General features: G+C 36.9%; 2 protein-coding genes across 8 annotated transcripts; one reads left to right on the top strand and one right to left on the bottom strand.

The window, feature by feature from the left end:
* Positions 1–577: 577 nt before the first annotated feature.
* On the bottom strand, positions 578–6,741 carry LOC137726016 (transcriptional corepressor LEUNIG_HOMOLOG). Of its 7 annotated transcripts, none has more exons than XM_088694403.1 (19): positions 6,586–6,741; positions 6,426–6,496; positions 6,002–6,089; positions 5,752–5,849; positions 5,387–5,496; positions 4,966–5,252; positions 4,789–4,864; positions 4,559–4,670; positions 4,407–4,456; positions 4,066–4,269; positions 3,534–3,605; positions 3,056–3,274; positions 2,657–2,798; positions 2,462–2,571; positions 1,988–2,137; positions 1,639–1,794; positions 1,426–1,542; positions 1,106–1,303; positions 578–959 (listed from the first exon to the last, which is right to left on the bottom strand). In XM_088694403.1, the coding sequence occupies exons 3-19, from the start codon at positions 6,031–6,033 to the stop codon at positions 816–818; spliced, it is 2,277 nt and encodes a 758-aa protein (XP_088550529.1). In that variant the 5' UTR covers positions 6,034–6,089; positions 6,426–6,496; positions 6,586–6,741; the 3' UTR covers positions 578–815. The 7 variants fall into 7 exon arrangements, with proteins under 7 accessions (XP_088550529.1, XP_068320972.2, XP_088550526.1 ...); XM_068464871.2 differs by having other exon boundaries at positions 4,066–4,311; positions 4,966–5,258; positions 5,387–5,510; positions 6,002–6,142; positions 6,586–6,740; XM_088694400.1 differs by having other exon boundaries at positions 4,066–4,311; positions 4,966–5,258; positions 6,586–6,740.
* A 7,295-nt stretch (positions 6,742–14,036) lies between these two features.
* On the top strand, positions 14,037–16,171 carry LOC137726818 (uncharacterized). Its single transcript, XM_088694398.1, has 5 exons — positions 14,037–14,278; positions 14,877–14,965; positions 15,068–15,165; positions 15,295–15,611; positions 15,850–16,171. The coding sequence occupies exons 2-5, from the start codon at positions 14,957–14,959 to the stop codon at positions 15,987–15,989; spliced, it is 564 nt and encodes a 187-aa protein (XP_088550524.1). The 5' UTR covers positions 14,037–14,278; positions 14,877–14,956; the 3' UTR covers positions 15,990–16,171.
* Positions 16,172–17,414: the final 1,243 nt, after the last annotated feature.

The following is a 17,414-nucleotide window of genomic DNA, read 5'->3' as shown; positions in this document are numbered from 1 at the left end:
CTTGCTGTTGGATGTCACATCGAATACACATATTCTTGCGGTAACTTAATTAACCACCCACTGAACGGAATTACCAGATGCTTTATATACTTTCTATTTTCATTTAAAGAAAGAAAAAAAGCCAATCTTGTACACTGACCATATGTGTAGGAGAGGAGTTGTACAACCATTGAAGTTCTTTTTACGGTACAACAATGTATGACACGACATTGATTCAAACCATAGTTTTTATATCTTATGTTTATGCTTTGTGTCAGGAATATCAATCATAGAGATAGCAAGTTTGGATCGCATACAATCGTCGGCTTAATTATAACAATAATTCCTGTACTTATCATTGGAAAATTTTATTAAATGGGCACCATTCACTATGCTTTGAAAAAACAAAAAAAATACACTTCTTTTAGAAACATGATAAACTCTGCTTATGTTTTCCTATGTTTTTCTACTATAATTGACAGCAATTTCTTAAATTTTTTTTAAAAAAAAACAAAACAATTTTTTATCCGGTGTTCCAAATTCTTATATGCTACTTTTTTTAGAAGCACCACAACCACAAACCAACTTAAATAATAGATACAAAAAAAATGTTTAATAATATATAAACTAAAATTAAAAGATTATATTAAGACAGAAGAGCTAAACCCATAGATAAGAAAAACAACTTATTCTACATTATTTCTCAAGGGGTTTAACTAGGATCATCTAATTACCATATGAGATTGTTACTTGGGAACACTGCACATTCGATCTGCCAGGCAGTCCTCCTCCAGATTTCCGCCCCAAAGCGCTCTCGGAGGATTTTAAGCTTGAATTCACTTCCATAACTTGACGGAGCTGTCATGACTTGCCGACGCAACCATTCCAGTGTCAGGCGACTGAGCCAGAGCCGAGATTATATTCTCGTGTGCCGCCACTGTCATGCTCTTGTTCTCAGCCATGTTCCACAGCTCCAAAGACTAGCTCACAAGGATGAAAGTGACTATTAGCATTAGTTACCTTTTTACGTAACAACATACTAATCATAGGTTACCACGGTCAATGCAGTTACTATGAATACTTTATTTGTTTATAAAGCTACTGCTAGAAGAGGTTAAGAAATTACCGAGATTCCTCCAATGACCAAGAGAGTTGAATAACTTGGGTGAAAAACACACGAATGAAACCGGTTGCCGTTAGAGCCGAGCTCCTGAATACACTCTCCCGAAGATATTGACCAAATCTTCACCAAGTTCTGACTGACAGATGCCAGATATTCTCCATTTGCATGCCAACAAATGTAGTTTACCATGTCAGAGTGCCCCTGAGATTGAGAACGGTGATTTAATTATACAACTCTTAATACCTAATCACTTGTTCCCAAAGCAACAGATTAATATTAATCAGGATCTCAGTTAGTCAATCCCATATTTACAGACATGGTACCTGGAACGAGTGCGTTTGCCTGTCAGTTTCGACATCAAAGATGGAAACCATTTTATCTGAGGCTGCTGCCAGCAGTTGTCCAGTTCTTGGCTGAAACCTCACTTGCGCAGTACCTCCCTGCCCCAAATGATAAAGACAATTTTAGGGTGACTATAGCTTTCATACAAATAAAAAAACCCTTAACTTGGAAGGAAAGAACAGAAGATTACAAACCTTCGAACTACGAATACAAGAGAATGGGTTAATATTCCAGTACCGAATTTCATTGTCATGATCACAGAAACAAAATAGATCAGTCTTCTTAGGGTGGAAGTCAAGGGACATGATAGGTGAGTTGTGCCCCGTATATGCATGTAAACAATAGTTAGGCTGCCACAATAAGATTAATAAGTCAACAACGCTAGTACAATGAAAATGCACACACAAACTATGCAGTCTGTAAAATAAGGTTTCTAACGACTAAGTTACTAAAGAATAAGAAAAAATCTTAAATTATTAACATCTAGAGGTACACCCTTGTTGTCAGCTCAGACCATACATAAAAGAGAGTAAAGACAATTACATTGGCTGCATCCCACAATCGTATAGATTTGTCAACTGAAGCTGTTGCCAGCTGAGATGAATTTGGTCTAAACCGAACATCTGTGATAACTAACTTGTGTTCTTCGGGAGTACTCTCTGTCTGCAGAGTATCCATGTTCCAGAGGACAACCTGGTGCATATGACAAATGTTAATTGTTCTCATTCCTTCAAGCCTCCAATCTCAATCATGCATCTTCATTACATGCATTTAAATCCTTATATTAACTGAACCAGCAGTATCTATTTAGCTCATGACCTCTCCATTCATTAAAATTTAAAACATGTGCAAGCAAACACACTCGTGTAGAACAGACTTCTTGACCTCGAAACTAATAAGAACTGTCAAATCCAGTAGATAATACTTTTCGTGAGAACGATATGCGTGTGTGTGTGTGTGTGTGTGTGTGTGTGTGTGTACATATAATTTGAATGTCTTCTTATAGCATGTACATACCTTTTTGTCATGTCCAGCACTAGCCAGCAACTTCCCATCTGAAGAGAAGTGACAGCAAGTAACTTTACTGGTTCTGGTCCGTATGCAGCCAACTTCACCAAATGTAAAACCTGAATTGGACAATGCAGCCACAGCTTAGGTACAGTGAAGAAACTTGAGCAACTCTCTGAATACAATGTGTAACCCTCAAGTTACCTTTAGAAGAATCTTTTTGGTGCTGTTTAGGACTCTGCTTTAATGTCCCATACAGATCCCTCCCGTCGCCGCCATCATTTGACAAAAATGATTCCACATTATCTTCTAAAGAACCAACATCTCCAAATCGTTCAATGTCATCCTGCACAAAATCCGACGCTATTAGAAGAAGAGTCTCTCTGGCTTTTCTACCTTCTCCGTTTCAGCACCCATAAAATATCAATGAAATTTGATACTCAAAACACAATCATAATAGTGATTCCTCAACTATAGAACCAAGTCTTTTGGCAATGTTTACTGACAGCATAATTTTTTTTGGAAACCTTGAGAAAACTTATAATTAAATTGGCAGCTCAAGTACTTTTCACATCTACATTTAATGTCAGCAACTCAGCATACCAGTAAATTGGAAGATGCCGGAAGTCCTGTTCCATCTGGACCATACGTCATCAAGCTTTTTGGCATACTGTTGACATGCTGCATACTATTGGCTGTGTTAATTCCATCACCAGGCGTGTGAGTTGATGCTGGCGAACTGGGTGAAGGGCCAACAGTGTTTCCTGTGCCAGTGCTGTTGGCAGGTCCAGAGGAAGAGTGTTGTTTCCTTTTTCTGTTTTTCTGCAGAAAAAAAAAACATCAATAGATGTTTATCAGCTTATCCAAAACTAAGTTCTTCAGGCCCTAATTCATAAGGCATAAGATTGTTGCAGAAATCATATCATCGTTGTCTAAAATTTGGTTCTCTTAAACAGCTAATATTCATAACAAGCTCACTAGTAAATAAGAGATAACAATGCTGTCCTTGCCCAGACTTGGATCCCTAACCAAGGACATACAGAAAGAGTACAAAGTTTAAGTCTGCATAACTATGCACAACCTGTTGCAGTTGCTGTTGTGGTAATTGTTCGTGTTGTTGAGAGGAAGGGTGCTGCATCTGAGCCATTTTTATCTGTTGAACACCAACAAAAGCCTCAAATAAAGAAAATTGCACCTTTCAAAGGATCAAATTTTTTGGAAACAATAAATGTCAACAGACGGTCAGAAATCACATGAAATAATGATTGATCAAACCAGTGAAACTCATTCAAAGTCAAAAGGACAAAATTTGCAGAAAATAGAGCAGAAGCATTTACGACAATAGATTTAACAGCATCTTAAACTATAAGACCCCAACATTCACAAAGGGGTCATGTATGCCCTACTTTAAGTCCTGGAAGTTTCATTATTCTTGAGCAGGTATAGCATGCCAAATTTAGAATACTTAAGTTCTTAATCATTGTTGAAAAAAAACGCCACATGCAAAAGTTAGGAAGGTAAAGACTTATCATATTTATGCACAACAGTGTATTAACAAATTTTTAACTCTTTCTGTCTAAGTGTGTGCCTAACAGATACATCAGAAAGGTTACCTTTGGTGAACTCAATAAAACTGGAGAGGACATAGATCCATCATTTCTGGTAGATTGACCATCTTTTGCATTCAAGCTACCCCTAGGCAGTCCAGAAAATCTGCGAGGATCCATATCTCCGTAACTTGTTGAATTACCTTGTGCCAAAACTTGCTGTTGTTGAGGTGCCAAAAGGAACTGATTTTGGGTCTGAAGATTTGGCTTCTGCATTTGTACACCCAAATTTGGTCGTAACTGGTCGATTCCCTGTATTATGGTTTATGGAGTAGTTTTGCAACAAAGAGTTAAATCCACACTAGAAAGGAAAAACAACCAAGAAGAGAAAGCCACATATAACTTACAGTTAGAGGCCAACCCTTCAAAGGAAGACCTGTAATACCTTGATTCAATCCTGAAGGAAGAAAGAAAGCATTCAGATGTGAAATCTCTGAGCATAATGATCATATTTAACTGTGGGGCCGTATCTAACAATGATAAGGTCAAGTGTTGTCACCTGCACTGCTTAGTCCAGATTTTGACTGTAAAATTGCTTGTCCATAAATTGATGAAGGATCCATAGGCAAACTTTTCTGAGTTGCACCTAAGCTAACTTCGCTTTTGATGTCCTACAATCTCCACAAGTCCACATACTAATTGCTCAGTATGCTAGAAAAGAAGAGGCAAAGAGTTATACATTTGAACAAAACAAAAAAAGAACGAATAGTAAAGGTAATGAGTAGTTACAGTGGTTAAAGGAATTCGTGCTTGGATTTGGTGCAAGGCAGCAGGCATGTTCCCAGAATTGCCTTGTACCAACTGGCTGAATCAACGAGAACCAAACAGATGAACGACCCATTCTGGCCAGGAAAGAAATGAATGAAAATAAAGCTCAAATACATGCAAAAACTAAGGAGAAGTTACCCTTGTGGATTTGCAGCTGATTTGAGCAGGGCCATCCTACTGGCATCAATAAGTGAAGGGGATGCCTCTGAATCCATTAAGTGAGGGTGTTTCATACGATCTTCATACATTTTCATGGCTAGCACACTGGCCGATGGTTGCCCCATACCACCCTCAGAGTTTATAGCATTTATAGCACCACCAACAGCAGGATGACTAGGATCCCTACGCTGTGACTGAGCACTGTGCTGCTGCAATAGCTGTAGCTGCTGCATTTGTATCTGCTGTTGCTCCCTTGCCTTAATTTGCTGTGCCTTCATACCATGAAAACATGACGAAAACATGTTCAGAAAGAAATAAAAATTCCCAAACAACAAATTTCTTTTTTCCTGAAAACATATTTCTAAAATAACAAAATCCAAATATAACAAAATGAAGGAACCTCAATGTAAGCTGCAGCAGCCTCCGAATGCTTCTCATTTGTCCTTGCAATGAATATGTCCCAAAAGACAGACCACCATTCAAAGAGGAATCCTCCTGGTGCATCAATTGCTGCATATTCAAGTCTAAAACAGGTTTACTCTCCAGAGAATTACTCAATATATACTGTAAAATATTCACAACAAAATCTTAAAGAAATAAAAAATAATAAAAATAAAAACTATCAAAACATGTCATCCCAGTGAACGAATCTGGGCATACACAACAATTACAAAATGTTGCTGTGCAAATGCATGCTAAGAAGAATTTTCTAAATAACATAATCAGTAAGTGAGTTGAGAATGAATTAAAAGTTGGTAACATTACCTACTGGATCTGTAGCAACCTTCCCTTCCGTCATAAACGCATTTGCAGAAGCAAGCAATTTTCTTTTCAACAAATAGTCATGAATATAAACGTCAAGCCTGCAGCAGACAGCAAAATCAACAGTAGGGTGAACAATAAATATCAATCCGACGATCAATTCACGGCAGTAAAACAAAGCAACAACAACAAAAATACCGATATAGAAATTACATGCAGACTGAAAGGAAAAATGATCAAACCAAAAACTTACATTTTATCGGCTTCCCAATTACTCTGAGTCATGTTTTACCTTTATTAAGTGCAAACAAAGAAATCACCAGTAATGTGACTGTTTTTCTCTGCAATTATACATCACCGACAGCTTGAGACTCCCTCATCAAAGTAAATTCAACTAAATTAACAAAGAAATTTAATTTAATTTCAGTAAAAAAATAGGAATTCAACCGTTACTATGAGTAGTTCACAATCATTATCTCAATTATCATCTTTAGGAATTACATTGAACTTTTTTAAGTCACTAAAACAAAACTAGATAATGCACAACTTCACAAATCTTCTCCCTCCATCGTCCTGGATTTTCCGAGCAACCAAACAGAGCAAAAACTCAAAAACAAAAAACAAAAAAATCACAGAATTCTGACAATTTCCATCGGAATTCAGCTGAAAAATCATACCAGTGAGCCAACCGATCAAGGTCCTACACCGCCATTCCGGGAGATCTCCACCTCATGCATACTAACCCGAACTGAATAAACCAAAACACAAACAAACTGAAATTTCAAATCCTCCAAACAAATTGAAATTTCGCGCAGCTAGAGTGATCCGAGACCTTACATGCTCAATCGAGTTCAAACAGTGTGGATAATTTTCCCGAGAAAAATAATGGACTCTTGTTCTTAGAGTGTAACTGAAGTAAGGATAGGGACCTTCTAGATTTATAACAGTGAAAAGAGATGCGCAGAAGGAATCGTCGAACGAAGATACAAGGGTAAATTACATAATACCGTTTAAGGTCTATTATTTTATTTCATTTTAAAACATTTCACTTTCATACCTTATTTACTATTTTATTCAATATAGTACATTCGTTACATTTTTCATCTATTAATCTGTTAGGAGCTAAAGTAGCTGCCACATTTATACCACAAGGCAAATTATTTTTTTTCACCCATTTAAAATATTAAAATATTTATATTATTTATTAAAAAAAATTAAAAATAAAAAACCCACACCCAGATCCCCTTTATTCCCCCTCATCTCTCTGCAACCCCACACCCACTTCTCCCTCTACCTCTCCAATGGCTTCCTCCTCCCTATCTCTCATCTTCGCCCCACGTCGAAAATGCTTTTGTTTATAGTTATTTTCATTGTTTATAAGTCCCCTCTTTCTACTCGTTAAAACCTAGAACGAGAAGCCCTTATTTCCTTCAAAACCACCCTCAGAAACCCTTAATTCTCCCCTCGTGATGGCCTTCCACCATGCACTACGACTAGGTTGGCGCCCCTTCCGTCTAGGGATGGGCAAAATACCTATCGGTTTAGGTAACCGCGATTACCCGTCCATTTAAAGTTCACGGTTACGGTTATGAGTAACCGTTTAGACAAATAAACGGTTATGAGAATAACCATTTATCCGTGAAATTTAAATGGGCCGTTATGGATATTATCCATGGTTATAACGGGTATCCATCGGTTATAGGTATTACCCACGGTTATACGGGTATCTATTTACCCATTTAACTTAATATATGTAAAAATTTTAAAAAAAATTATATATAAAAAAAAAAAAAAAAAAAAAAAAAGAACTTGATAGTGTAAATGTTTTTTTTTTCAAATTTACCCCTGACAGAACCTACAATTACTCAAGGACTTTGAAAACACAGACACACATACACAAAACAACAAAAATAAAATAATTAAAAAAGATAAAAAAAATAAAAAAAACTAACTGACAATGGTGAGTGTGAAAAATGAGGCAACACCAAAAGCCCCATATGCGACAAAAAAAGGCAAAGACAGTGAACGAGTTTGATTGGGTTCTATCAGGGGTAAATTTGGAAAAAAAATATTTACTGTTAGTTGGGCTTTTAATTCAGTCAGTGAGTTTTTTTTTTATATGGCTTTAAATACATCAAAACATTTACTGTTAGGTTATACGGTTATATAGGTATTACCCGCGATTATAATGAGTCGATGATAATTTGTCATTGAATGTGTTCCAAAGTGTTTAGTTTTGGAAAAATTTTCTTTTGTAGTTTTCAAGTTGTAAAAAAAAACATGTAGACGGGTAAAAAAAAGGGTAAATGGATAAAAAAAAGATAAACGGGTTCAAAAACGAGTAAACGGGTAAATAGTTATGGTTAAATGGGTAAATGGTTATGGTTAAATGCGTACACGGTTATAGGTATGGATAACCGTTTATAAACGGTTATGGTTATGGGCATAACCGTTTATGCAATTACCCAATGGATAAACAGTTATGCGGGTATGAACATAAACGGTTATGGGTAAATAATTGTGGTTACCCGCCCGCCATAACTCTTGCCCATCACTCTCCGTCAAAGGCCCACTCCCTTCCTTTTCTTCGATGTGCTGGACCTCTCCTCCAACGTACTATGCGGCAAATTCTGGCATCTGATCTCAAAGTTCCGCCTCCTAATTGTGGAAATTAGGGTTTCTTTTTCTTAAAAATTCCAGATTATTAGTTGTTTGCGACTCTTCCTTTAGGGATGGGGGAGTGAGTTGTGGTTTTAGTGGTAAAAGGAGGGGGGACGGACGAAAAAGGGAAGGAGGGTGAGGATGAACGGCAAAAACTTGCTTGAGAACACAAATGGGGAGGCGTCATCGGAGAAGTTTATGGTGGCTTTTTTGGGGTTTTGGGTGGGGTGGGGGGGTTAGAGGGGTGGAGGTGGGGGAAGGGGTGGGAGCCAATGGAGGTGAGGCAGCCGGCGACTGAGTGGGATATAAGGAGGAATGCGTCATTTTTATGGGTGTGAATTCTTCTGGGCGTTGGCTGTGGAGAGAAGAGGGAGGGAGGAGGGTGGGTAGGGTGCAGGAGAGGGATGTGAGTTGGGGGGGGGGGGGGGGGGGGAATGGGTTCTGGGAGGGAAAAGAGGGGTAGGGAGGGGTTGCGGGGAAGGTGGGGTGGGTTTTGTGTTTTTCAGTTTTTTTTTTTTTTTTTTGAGAAGATTTAGGTTTTTTATTTTAAAAAAAAAATTTGCCAAGTGGCACATAGGTGCCAACCACGTGGTACAAATATGGCAACTACGTCAGCTCTTAACGAATCAATGAATGGAAAATGCAACGGAGGTACTATATTGAAATAAAATAGTAGGTGAGGTATGAAAGTGAAATGTTTTAAAGATGTTGTATGAGGTTGTAATTGACCTCAAACCTGAAAGGGTATTATGTAATTTACCCAAGATATAACAGAGGCTGGTTTTTAGGTTCGGAGCCGAAGCTAGGCTTGCAGTATTAACAATTGAGGGAGTTTAATGTATGTGGGATGAGGTTTGGAGTTTTGCTCACTTTAATTTGATTAACAATGTGATTAGTGGTACTTGAATGTCAATTTGATGAACAAGGCTCTATAACAACATAATTTGATGAACAAAGCGCATCGCATTCATACCAACAAAACATGACATAGTTCCAAATAAAAGAATTAGGTGAAATTTGTAAAAACAAATTTTAGACCCCAAAATGGGACTTTTAGATAAGTTTTGGGGCTAAAATTGAAGGGTTATTGCTAAATACTCAAACAAATTAATTGATGGGTTAAAGTTTTACCCAATCAAAAGAAAAATGATAGAGTAAATTACCTCAATTATTGGTCTCATGACACTATCATACATCATCTTTTAAAATTGACAATATCATATCTCATTTTTAGAATTTGATCCAATGTTATATCTTTCGTCAAATGTCTGTTAATTCCTCTGTTAAATGCTGACGTGGCTTGAGGCAGAGCCCACTTTTTATTAAAAAAATTATGAAAAAATTATTAAAAACTAAACAAAATCATTTAATATTTTTTAAATATTAAAATAATAAAGAAAAATTAAATTAAATTAAAAAAAAAAAAACAAAACCCTCATATTCTTCCCCCTACCTGCAACCCAGAAAAAAGAAAAAAAAACCAAAAACAAAATAAAGAAAAAAAACCAATTTGTCTTCCCCCCGCACCCACCTTCAATTTGTCTTCCCCCTCATCCCCACCCATTCTTCTCCCCCACCTGAGCCCAACATGCAACCCATAAAAATAAAAAAAAAATAAATAAAAAAAAAAAAAAAAAAACCATCTTCATCTTCCCTAACCCCCCCTTCCTTGCAACCACCCCTTTCTTCCCCCCTCCCGTCTTCCCTAAATCCTCCGCACCCACCCTCGCACCCACTATGTAACATCCCACATCGTCCAGGGAAGTGGATCATGTAAACCTTATATGTATATTCCCATCTCTACCAAGCACGAGGCCTTTTGGGAGCTCATTAGCTTTGGGTTCCGTAGGAACTCCGAAATTAAGCGAGTTCACGCAAGAGCAATCACATGATGGGTGACCCACTAGGAAGTTCTCTTGTGAGTTCCCAGAAACAAAACCGTGAGGGTGTGGCAAGGGCCCAAAGTGAACAATATCGTACTACGGTGGAGTTAAGCCCGGGATGTGGTGGGGGCCTGGGGCGACATGTGACAATTTGGTATTAGAGTCAATCCCTACCCGGAAGTGTGCCGACGAGGACGTCGGGCCCCTAAGGGGGGTGGATTGTAACATCCCACATCGCCCAGGGGAGTGGATCATGTAAGCCTTATATGTATACTCTCATCTCTACCTAGCACGAGGCCTTTTGGGAGCTCACCGGCTTCGAGTTCCATAGGAACTCCAAAGTTAAGCGAGTAGCGCGCGAGAGCAATCCCATGATGGGTGACCCACTGGGAAGTTCTCGTGTGAGTTCCCAAAAACAAAACTGTGAGCTTGTGGTAAGGGCCCAAAGCGGATAATATCGTGCTACGGTGGAATCGAACTCGAGATGTGGTGCGGGGTCGGGCCGGGATATGACACACTACCTGCAACCCAGAAAAAAAAACCCAAATCATGTCTACGCCGCTATCGCCGGGTTCGTGAGTTGGAATCGGGAAACCCCCTTCACCAGGCCGATCTCGCAAATGGAGAACCTGGGCGCGAAAAAAATTGGGGGAATGGGTGTGTGGATTTAAGGAGTGGGGTGTGTAGAGGAGGGAAGAGGGTGGGTGCGGAGGGAAGATGAACTGAGATTTTTTTTTTTTTTTCTAGGTTGCAGGTAGGGCGTCGGGAGAAGAAGATGAAGATGGGGGAGAAAAGGCAGGAGGATGAGGGGAAGGGGAAAGGGGAGGGGTTAGGGAAGATTGGGCTTTTTTTTTTTTTTAGGTAAATTATTATTTTTTAATATTTTATTAATTTTTTAATAGAAAATGGGTCTCAAATCAAGCCACGTCAACATTTAACTGAGAAATTCACGGCCAAGCTAACGGAAGGTATAACATTGGACCAAATTCTAAAGATGAGGTATGATATTGTCAATTTTAAAAGATGATGTATGATAATGTCGTGACACCAATAGTTGAGGTAGTTTTTTTGTCATTTACGCAAAATGATAATATAATGAGCTTATAGTTTAGTTGGTTGAGACTCGAGAGCATCATCTTTTTTATTTGGTGAGAAATTTTTCTATCTATCCATAATACAAGCCGGTATACCACACGTCACAACACCAATGAAAGAACACTAAAAAATATATCATCTTTCTACGTGTATTGTGACACATAATATTCCAGTTTGTGTTCCGAATATGTTAAAACGTCTCTCACAAGAGGTTCCTATTCAAATCTTCTCTTCCCCATTATCACTTCCATAAAATAAACAAAGAAAATGACAATATCTCACCTAAAAATGGTAGAAGCCCAGTGAAGAGAAAAAAAAATTCATTCTAGAAAAAAGGGTAATTTATTAAAGCTTACAAAATATTTTAAATATTGTGATTGATCAATCAATAATTTTTTAATAAATCAAGAAAATTATAATAAATGGTACTGACTTTAAACCACCATTCCGCTCTTTCAGTTTTCGGTGCAACCTTTTGCTTGCAAAAGAAATGGCGTTGGAATGTAATTCTTTTCAAAAGAGAAATTGTTTTTGTTGATACCAGTTGAAAATTCATCTCAAAATCACTTATTTAAAAATCTCCGTCTAACGTTGCATAGGCACTAGGCAATTGTTTACTGTCTCAATTAATGCCTAAACGTTTGAAAATTAAAAAAGAACGTCTATACCTGCTGAGGCGCCTGCTTAGATCACCTAGGCACCCGTCTAGCCCGTCCAAACCCACTTAGGCACCCGCCTATGTTGCGACTTATTTAGACAGAAAATAGATAATTTTCTTTTTGCATTTTTTTTAATAAATTGTAAGAGACTTGTTGCGTATTTAAATGAACATACATTATATGTGTGTCCTATATTTTTATTATGTTTCAATACTTCATAAGATATCTGTCATTATGTTTTGTAGTTTATAATGAAATATATATATTTTAAGTATAACCGGACACTTATTTAAACAAAATATAATAGATTTACTTAAATTCGCCTAGACGCCCGCTTAGGCGTTAAACCCCAACCCGTCGTCCGACTAGCGCCTAACGTCTTTTAGAATCTTACTCAAAACATCAACCCATGGTTAACCAAAAAAAAAAAAAAAAATCAACTCGTGTCTAAATATATAAAATTATCACCTAAATTAAATTTCCTAAAATAGAAAAAAAAAAAAACCTAATTTATTATAAATATGTAAAAATTAGAGAGATAACATTTTTAGTGATAGATACGAGACAGATGTAAAGTACCACAACGTAATTATAACTTAAGTGGATGACAAATAAAAGACGGAGGAATAGAAGATGTTATTTATCTTTCTTTCTTTCAGTATGTATGTTTTTCTCTATGATTTTCTCTGTGTACCTTGAAAGCATACGGAGTGCTCTATTTATAGAGCAACTCCAATACTAATACATTAATTACACATTGAAAAATTATAGCACTCTTTTGGAAAATATGATTTCCTGCATCCCCAAAGTCAATTTCAATATGTTATGAGAATTGACAATGTGTGTGTAGTCATAAACAATGCCAATGTTAAAAACCAATTTGTGAAGGCATTGAAAAACTCCACCAAGAAACATAATTTATATTCATCTTTTAATACAAGTAAAAGCCTGCGGGAAGAGTTTAGCGGGAGGTCGCGCCAAAAATAAGAAAAGTGAAATAATATTTTATTTTCCAGAGAGCCCGTGGGCTTTGAAAGCAATATGCAAACCAAACAAGAAATCAAAGATGTATGTAACCGTTAGGTTAAAAACTAAGAGTAGGCATGGAGCAAACAGTTCGTCGTGAGGGTATATCGTGCAGTTGAGGCAGAGGAAGAAGATGAACAGTAAAAACCTTAGAGGAAACATTTTTTCTTTCTTTCGTTTGGCGAAGAGAAATGAGAGAATAGTTATATTTAGAGACTAGTGCTGATAACGTGTTATAAATATGTAAAAGTTAGAGAGATAACCTTTTTAGTGATAGATACGAGGTAGATGTAAAGTACACCGTAATTATAACTTAAGTGAATGACAAATAAAAGACGGAAGAATAGATTATGTTATTTATTTTTCTTTTTTTCAATATGTATGTTTTTCTCTATGATTTTCTCTGTGTACCTTGAAAGCATACGGAGTGCTCTATTTATAGAGCAACTCCAATACTGATACATTAATTATAAATTGAAAAATTATAACACTCTTTTGGAAAATATGATAGCATCCCCAAAGTCAATTTCAATCTGTTATGGAAATTAATAATGTGTGTGTATAGTCATAAACAATGTCAATATTAAAAACCAATATGTGAGGGCATTAAAAAACTCCACCAAGATACTATGGGCATTCACTACCCATCAGTATTTTCAACATAATTTATATTCATCTTATAATACAAGGAAAGGCCTGCGGTAAGAGTTTAGGGGGAGGTCGCGCCAAAAATAAGAAAAGTAAAATAATATTTTATTTTCCAGAGAGCGCGTGTCCTTTGAAAGCAATCCATGTGTCCCAACATAACTGGTTAGCAAGTTCTAAAAGGTCATAGAAGGGACCAGAATCCAACTTGCCTTCCCAATTGTTTGGAGAAGTGTTTAACGCGATAGTATTATGACTGTGATTACCTTGATCGCAATTAGAAGAAGCTTATTAGTACTAATTAGTAGTTAATCAAGTTGTTTGGTCATTGGTGATGGTGCAAACGTATACGAAACGAATTGGCTGGATTGTGGGAAGGTCTCTCTCTCTCTCTCTCTCTCTCTCCCCCTCCCTCCCTCCCTCCCTCCTTCCCTCTCTTCTTCCATAACTTGCAGGTTGAGAAAAGGTTTGTTGAGGTTTGGTGCTATCAGACGGATCCGAACCGGCTCACGCAAGTCGCAGAAAAGCGAGAACTTCTCTTCGTGGCTTCTTCGCGCTCAGGTACGTTCTCTCTCGTTACAAAACCGCAATTGAAACCCTAATATTCATCCATCAGCCTTTCAGTTGTTTAATCGAATTTGCTTTACGTAATGCGCTTTATAAATTTTTCGATTTTGTTGAGAGTTTGTAGAAAAAGTTAAACTTTAAATTTTGGAATTTTTTGCGGAATTTTTAGGGTTTTTGGTTTGATCTGTGGGATCCAATGCTTAAGGTAGATTGCTGAATGTAATTGCTAGATTTGAATATTTAAAAGGTGCTTTTGGCGGGTAATTCAGGATTTGTTCATTGATTTAATGATTTGTATGATAATTAGTGTAATTGATTCCCAATTACTGGTTTTGTTTTGCAATTAGGAAGTATGTTGATGATGTTAAACAAATAAAACTGTTTTGCGTATACAATTTGGTGATTTTTGTGCATTTTTAAGTTTTCTGGTGAAGGTGGTTGAAGCACAGGAGCAACCAGAAGTAGTATTTTTCTAACTTGTATTAGCAATTTGCAAAATTTAGAATTCGGGCATTTATATGTCGATTCTGGCAATCATAGTGTCCCTGAATTTTGGCCCTTACGATGTTTCTTTAATTGTTATCTTTATCAGTATGATTGGAATACGCGATCTTCATTAGCTCAATACCCCGCATTTTTGTCTACTGAGCATTTTGATATTGGACCGCAGAGATGGCAGAGGTGTGTACTGTTATATTTGTTGTATTTTGGCATATCATTGCGTTGACTTCTTTTCTTGCTTTGCAATGCAGTTCTTGAATTGATGTATTAATTTGGTTGCAGGAGGGTCACAAGGTTATTCTAAATGTATATGACCTGAGCCAAGGATTTGCTAGGCCTTTGTCCATGGCTGTCTTGGGGAAAGCCATCGAGGGCATATGGTAAGTGTTTTTTGTTCATTGGAATACGATGAGAGCTTCGATATGAAGAAATATTGTTATTTTGTATTTTCTTCTTGGCAAGGCATGTGTAAAGGTAATTAAACCTTCCATGTGAATTTTCAATTGCAGGCACACGGGATTGGTGGTTTATGGTAATGAGTACTATTTTGGGGGAGGCATAAAACATGCTCCTCCTGGTTCAACGGCATATGGGACACCAGTAAAAGTGGTAGATTTGGGTGTCACACATGTGCCCAAGGATCTGTTTGAGATGTATTTGCAGGGAATCAGTCCCCGGTATACTCGGGAAACCTATCGTATGCTTACTCACAATTGCAACAACTTTAGCGATGAGGTCGCTCAATTTTTGGTGGGTGCAAGCATTCCGGACTATATTTTGCAGCTTCCTAATGAAGTTATGGGTAGTCCAATAGGAGCTCTTATTAGTAAGTTATTTATCCTTTAGATACTACTCAGCCCTTTTTGATTCTGAAAGCTAATTTATAATTCTTCGTCTCTATTTATTTCCTTTGTTTTTAATACCCCTTAATTTGTATTTGATTAGTGATTAGTGCCATTTGATTTCAGATAATGACTATAAACTGATAGAAGGATTGTGGTAAATGGGAGAACCATGTGGTTAAATACTCAATAATGTGAATTTTTGCTGCCTTTGTTTTGCAGTGCCCATAATACAGAATCTGGAAGAAACGTTGAAACGTGGTGCTGCTCCTCAAGCTCCGGCTGCTCCTCAAGCTCCCGCTGCCCCTCAAGCTCCAGCTGCTCCACGATTGATCCGTAGACTCCTCGGACGGATGATCTGACGGAGATAGTGCAAACAAAGAAATCACCAGCAATGTCACTGTTTATTTCAGCAATTATACATCACCGATAGCTTGAGATTCCCTCATCAAAGTAAATTCAACTAAATTAACAAGTAAATTTAATTTATGGGTGTGCAGTCAATTTTGATTTTACAAGATTTTAATAGACTTTTTTTAAGTGACATATTTCAAATGATTTTAAAAGATTCTCAATTCTATATGGATTTCGACAGATTTATATGGATTTCTATTATAGATTTCTATGGATTTGTATGGATTTCTTTCGTGGATTTCTTAGGATTTATTAGTTGAATCTTTTAACATAAAATGAAATAATGCACAAGAAACATAAACTTTTTGAATCAAAGGAGATCCATTAACAATAAATTTGAAGTGTTAGCAAGCACAATCATGAACTCAAATACATAGAATAATAATGTAATCGTAGTAGCTAAGCAATTAGATGAAATTCCAAATTCAAAGTTTCAAACACAACCACAAAACCTTATGTTAGTTAGAAATTCAACATTACAAGTAATATTTTCTTCTTTCTTTTTTGCTTTCTCAAACGCAACCACAAAACCTAACATTACAAGAACATCATCAGAAATTCATCACTACCACACTAGAATTATTTGTGACTCATTATCCTTCATTCACATTGTTATCATTATGAGCATCTCTCCACATGTCCAAAGCTATATTATATCTCCATTCATTAGCAATATTCTGTTGTTGTTCTTGTATTTGAAAATCTTGGTCAAGATCCCCTTCAGAAACTGACAATGGTGGAGACAAAGAAGATTCATCATCTAGTTCAACAGGAAACTCATTTGATCTACACTCCTTGCGAAGAAAATTGTGCACTGCTGCACAAGCTAATACTACCTCCGCTTGTGTTGCATATGGAAATGGAGGTGCAATCTTTAAAATTAGGAATCGTGATTTTAAAATACTAAATATCCTCTCAACGACATTTCTTAAAGAAGCATGACGAAGATTGAATAACTCTTTTTCGTTTCTAGGCTCACAACCTGAATCACTATACTCTTGGAGATGATATCGGATTCCTCGATAAGGAGCTAAGAATTGACGTCTATTTGGAAATCCACAATCTACTATAAAAAATTTACATAATAATATATATTTTAGTATGCAACTCAATGGATTAATGAGAAATTAAATAATAATAAAAATGATAAATAATAATTTGATACCTTGTGGCACTTTAAGTCCATTCCTTCTTGTTAAAGCATCATTTAGTACTCTTGAATCATGAGCCGATCCTTCCCACCCACTAAGGATGTACATGAATTCCAAATCAAAGTTACAAGCAGCTAATACATTTTGTGATATGACACCCTTACGATTACGATAACTACTTACATCGCATCCGGACACTGATACTGGGATATGTGTGCCATC

Source organism: Pyrus communis, chromosome 5 (genome assembly GCF_041283825.1).
Source record: "Pyrus communis isolate YQ-2024b chromosome 5, ASM4128382v1, whole genome shotgun sequence".
NCBI classification, from domain to species: domain Eukaryota; kingdom Viridiplantae; phylum Streptophyta; class Magnoliopsida; order Rosales; family Rosaceae; genus Pyrus; species Pyrus communis.
This window is presented reverse-complemented; position numbering and strand designations above follow the sequence as displayed.

What these genes read in the sequence shown, in the direction of transcription:
- LOC137726016 (XM_088694400.1), bottom strand. Translation starts at nt 6,033, where the DNA reads ATGACTCAGAGTAATTGGGAAGCCGATAAAAT. An exon ending in CCAAAAAGATTCTTCTAAAG is followed by an intron (nt 2,572 to 2,656) that starts GTAACTTGAGGG and finishes TGTCCAATTCAG; the next exon opens with GTTTTACATTTGGTGAAGTT. An exon ending in TGGTCATTGGAGGAATCTCG is followed by an intron (nt 960 to 1,105) that starts GTAATTTCTTAA and finishes CTTGTGAGCTAG; the next exon opens with TCTTTGGAGCTGTGGAACAT.
- LOC137726818 (XM_088694398.1), top strand. An exon ending in AAAGCCATCGAGGGCATATG is followed by an intron (nt 15,166 to 15,294) that starts GTAAGTGTTTTT and finishes TTTCAATTGCAG; the next exon opens with GCACACGGGATTGGTGGTTT. An exon ending in TCCAATAGGAGCTCTTATTA is followed by an intron (nt 15,612 to 15,849) that starts GTAAGTTATTTA and finishes TTTGTTTTGCAG; the next exon opens with TGCCCATAATACAGAATCTG.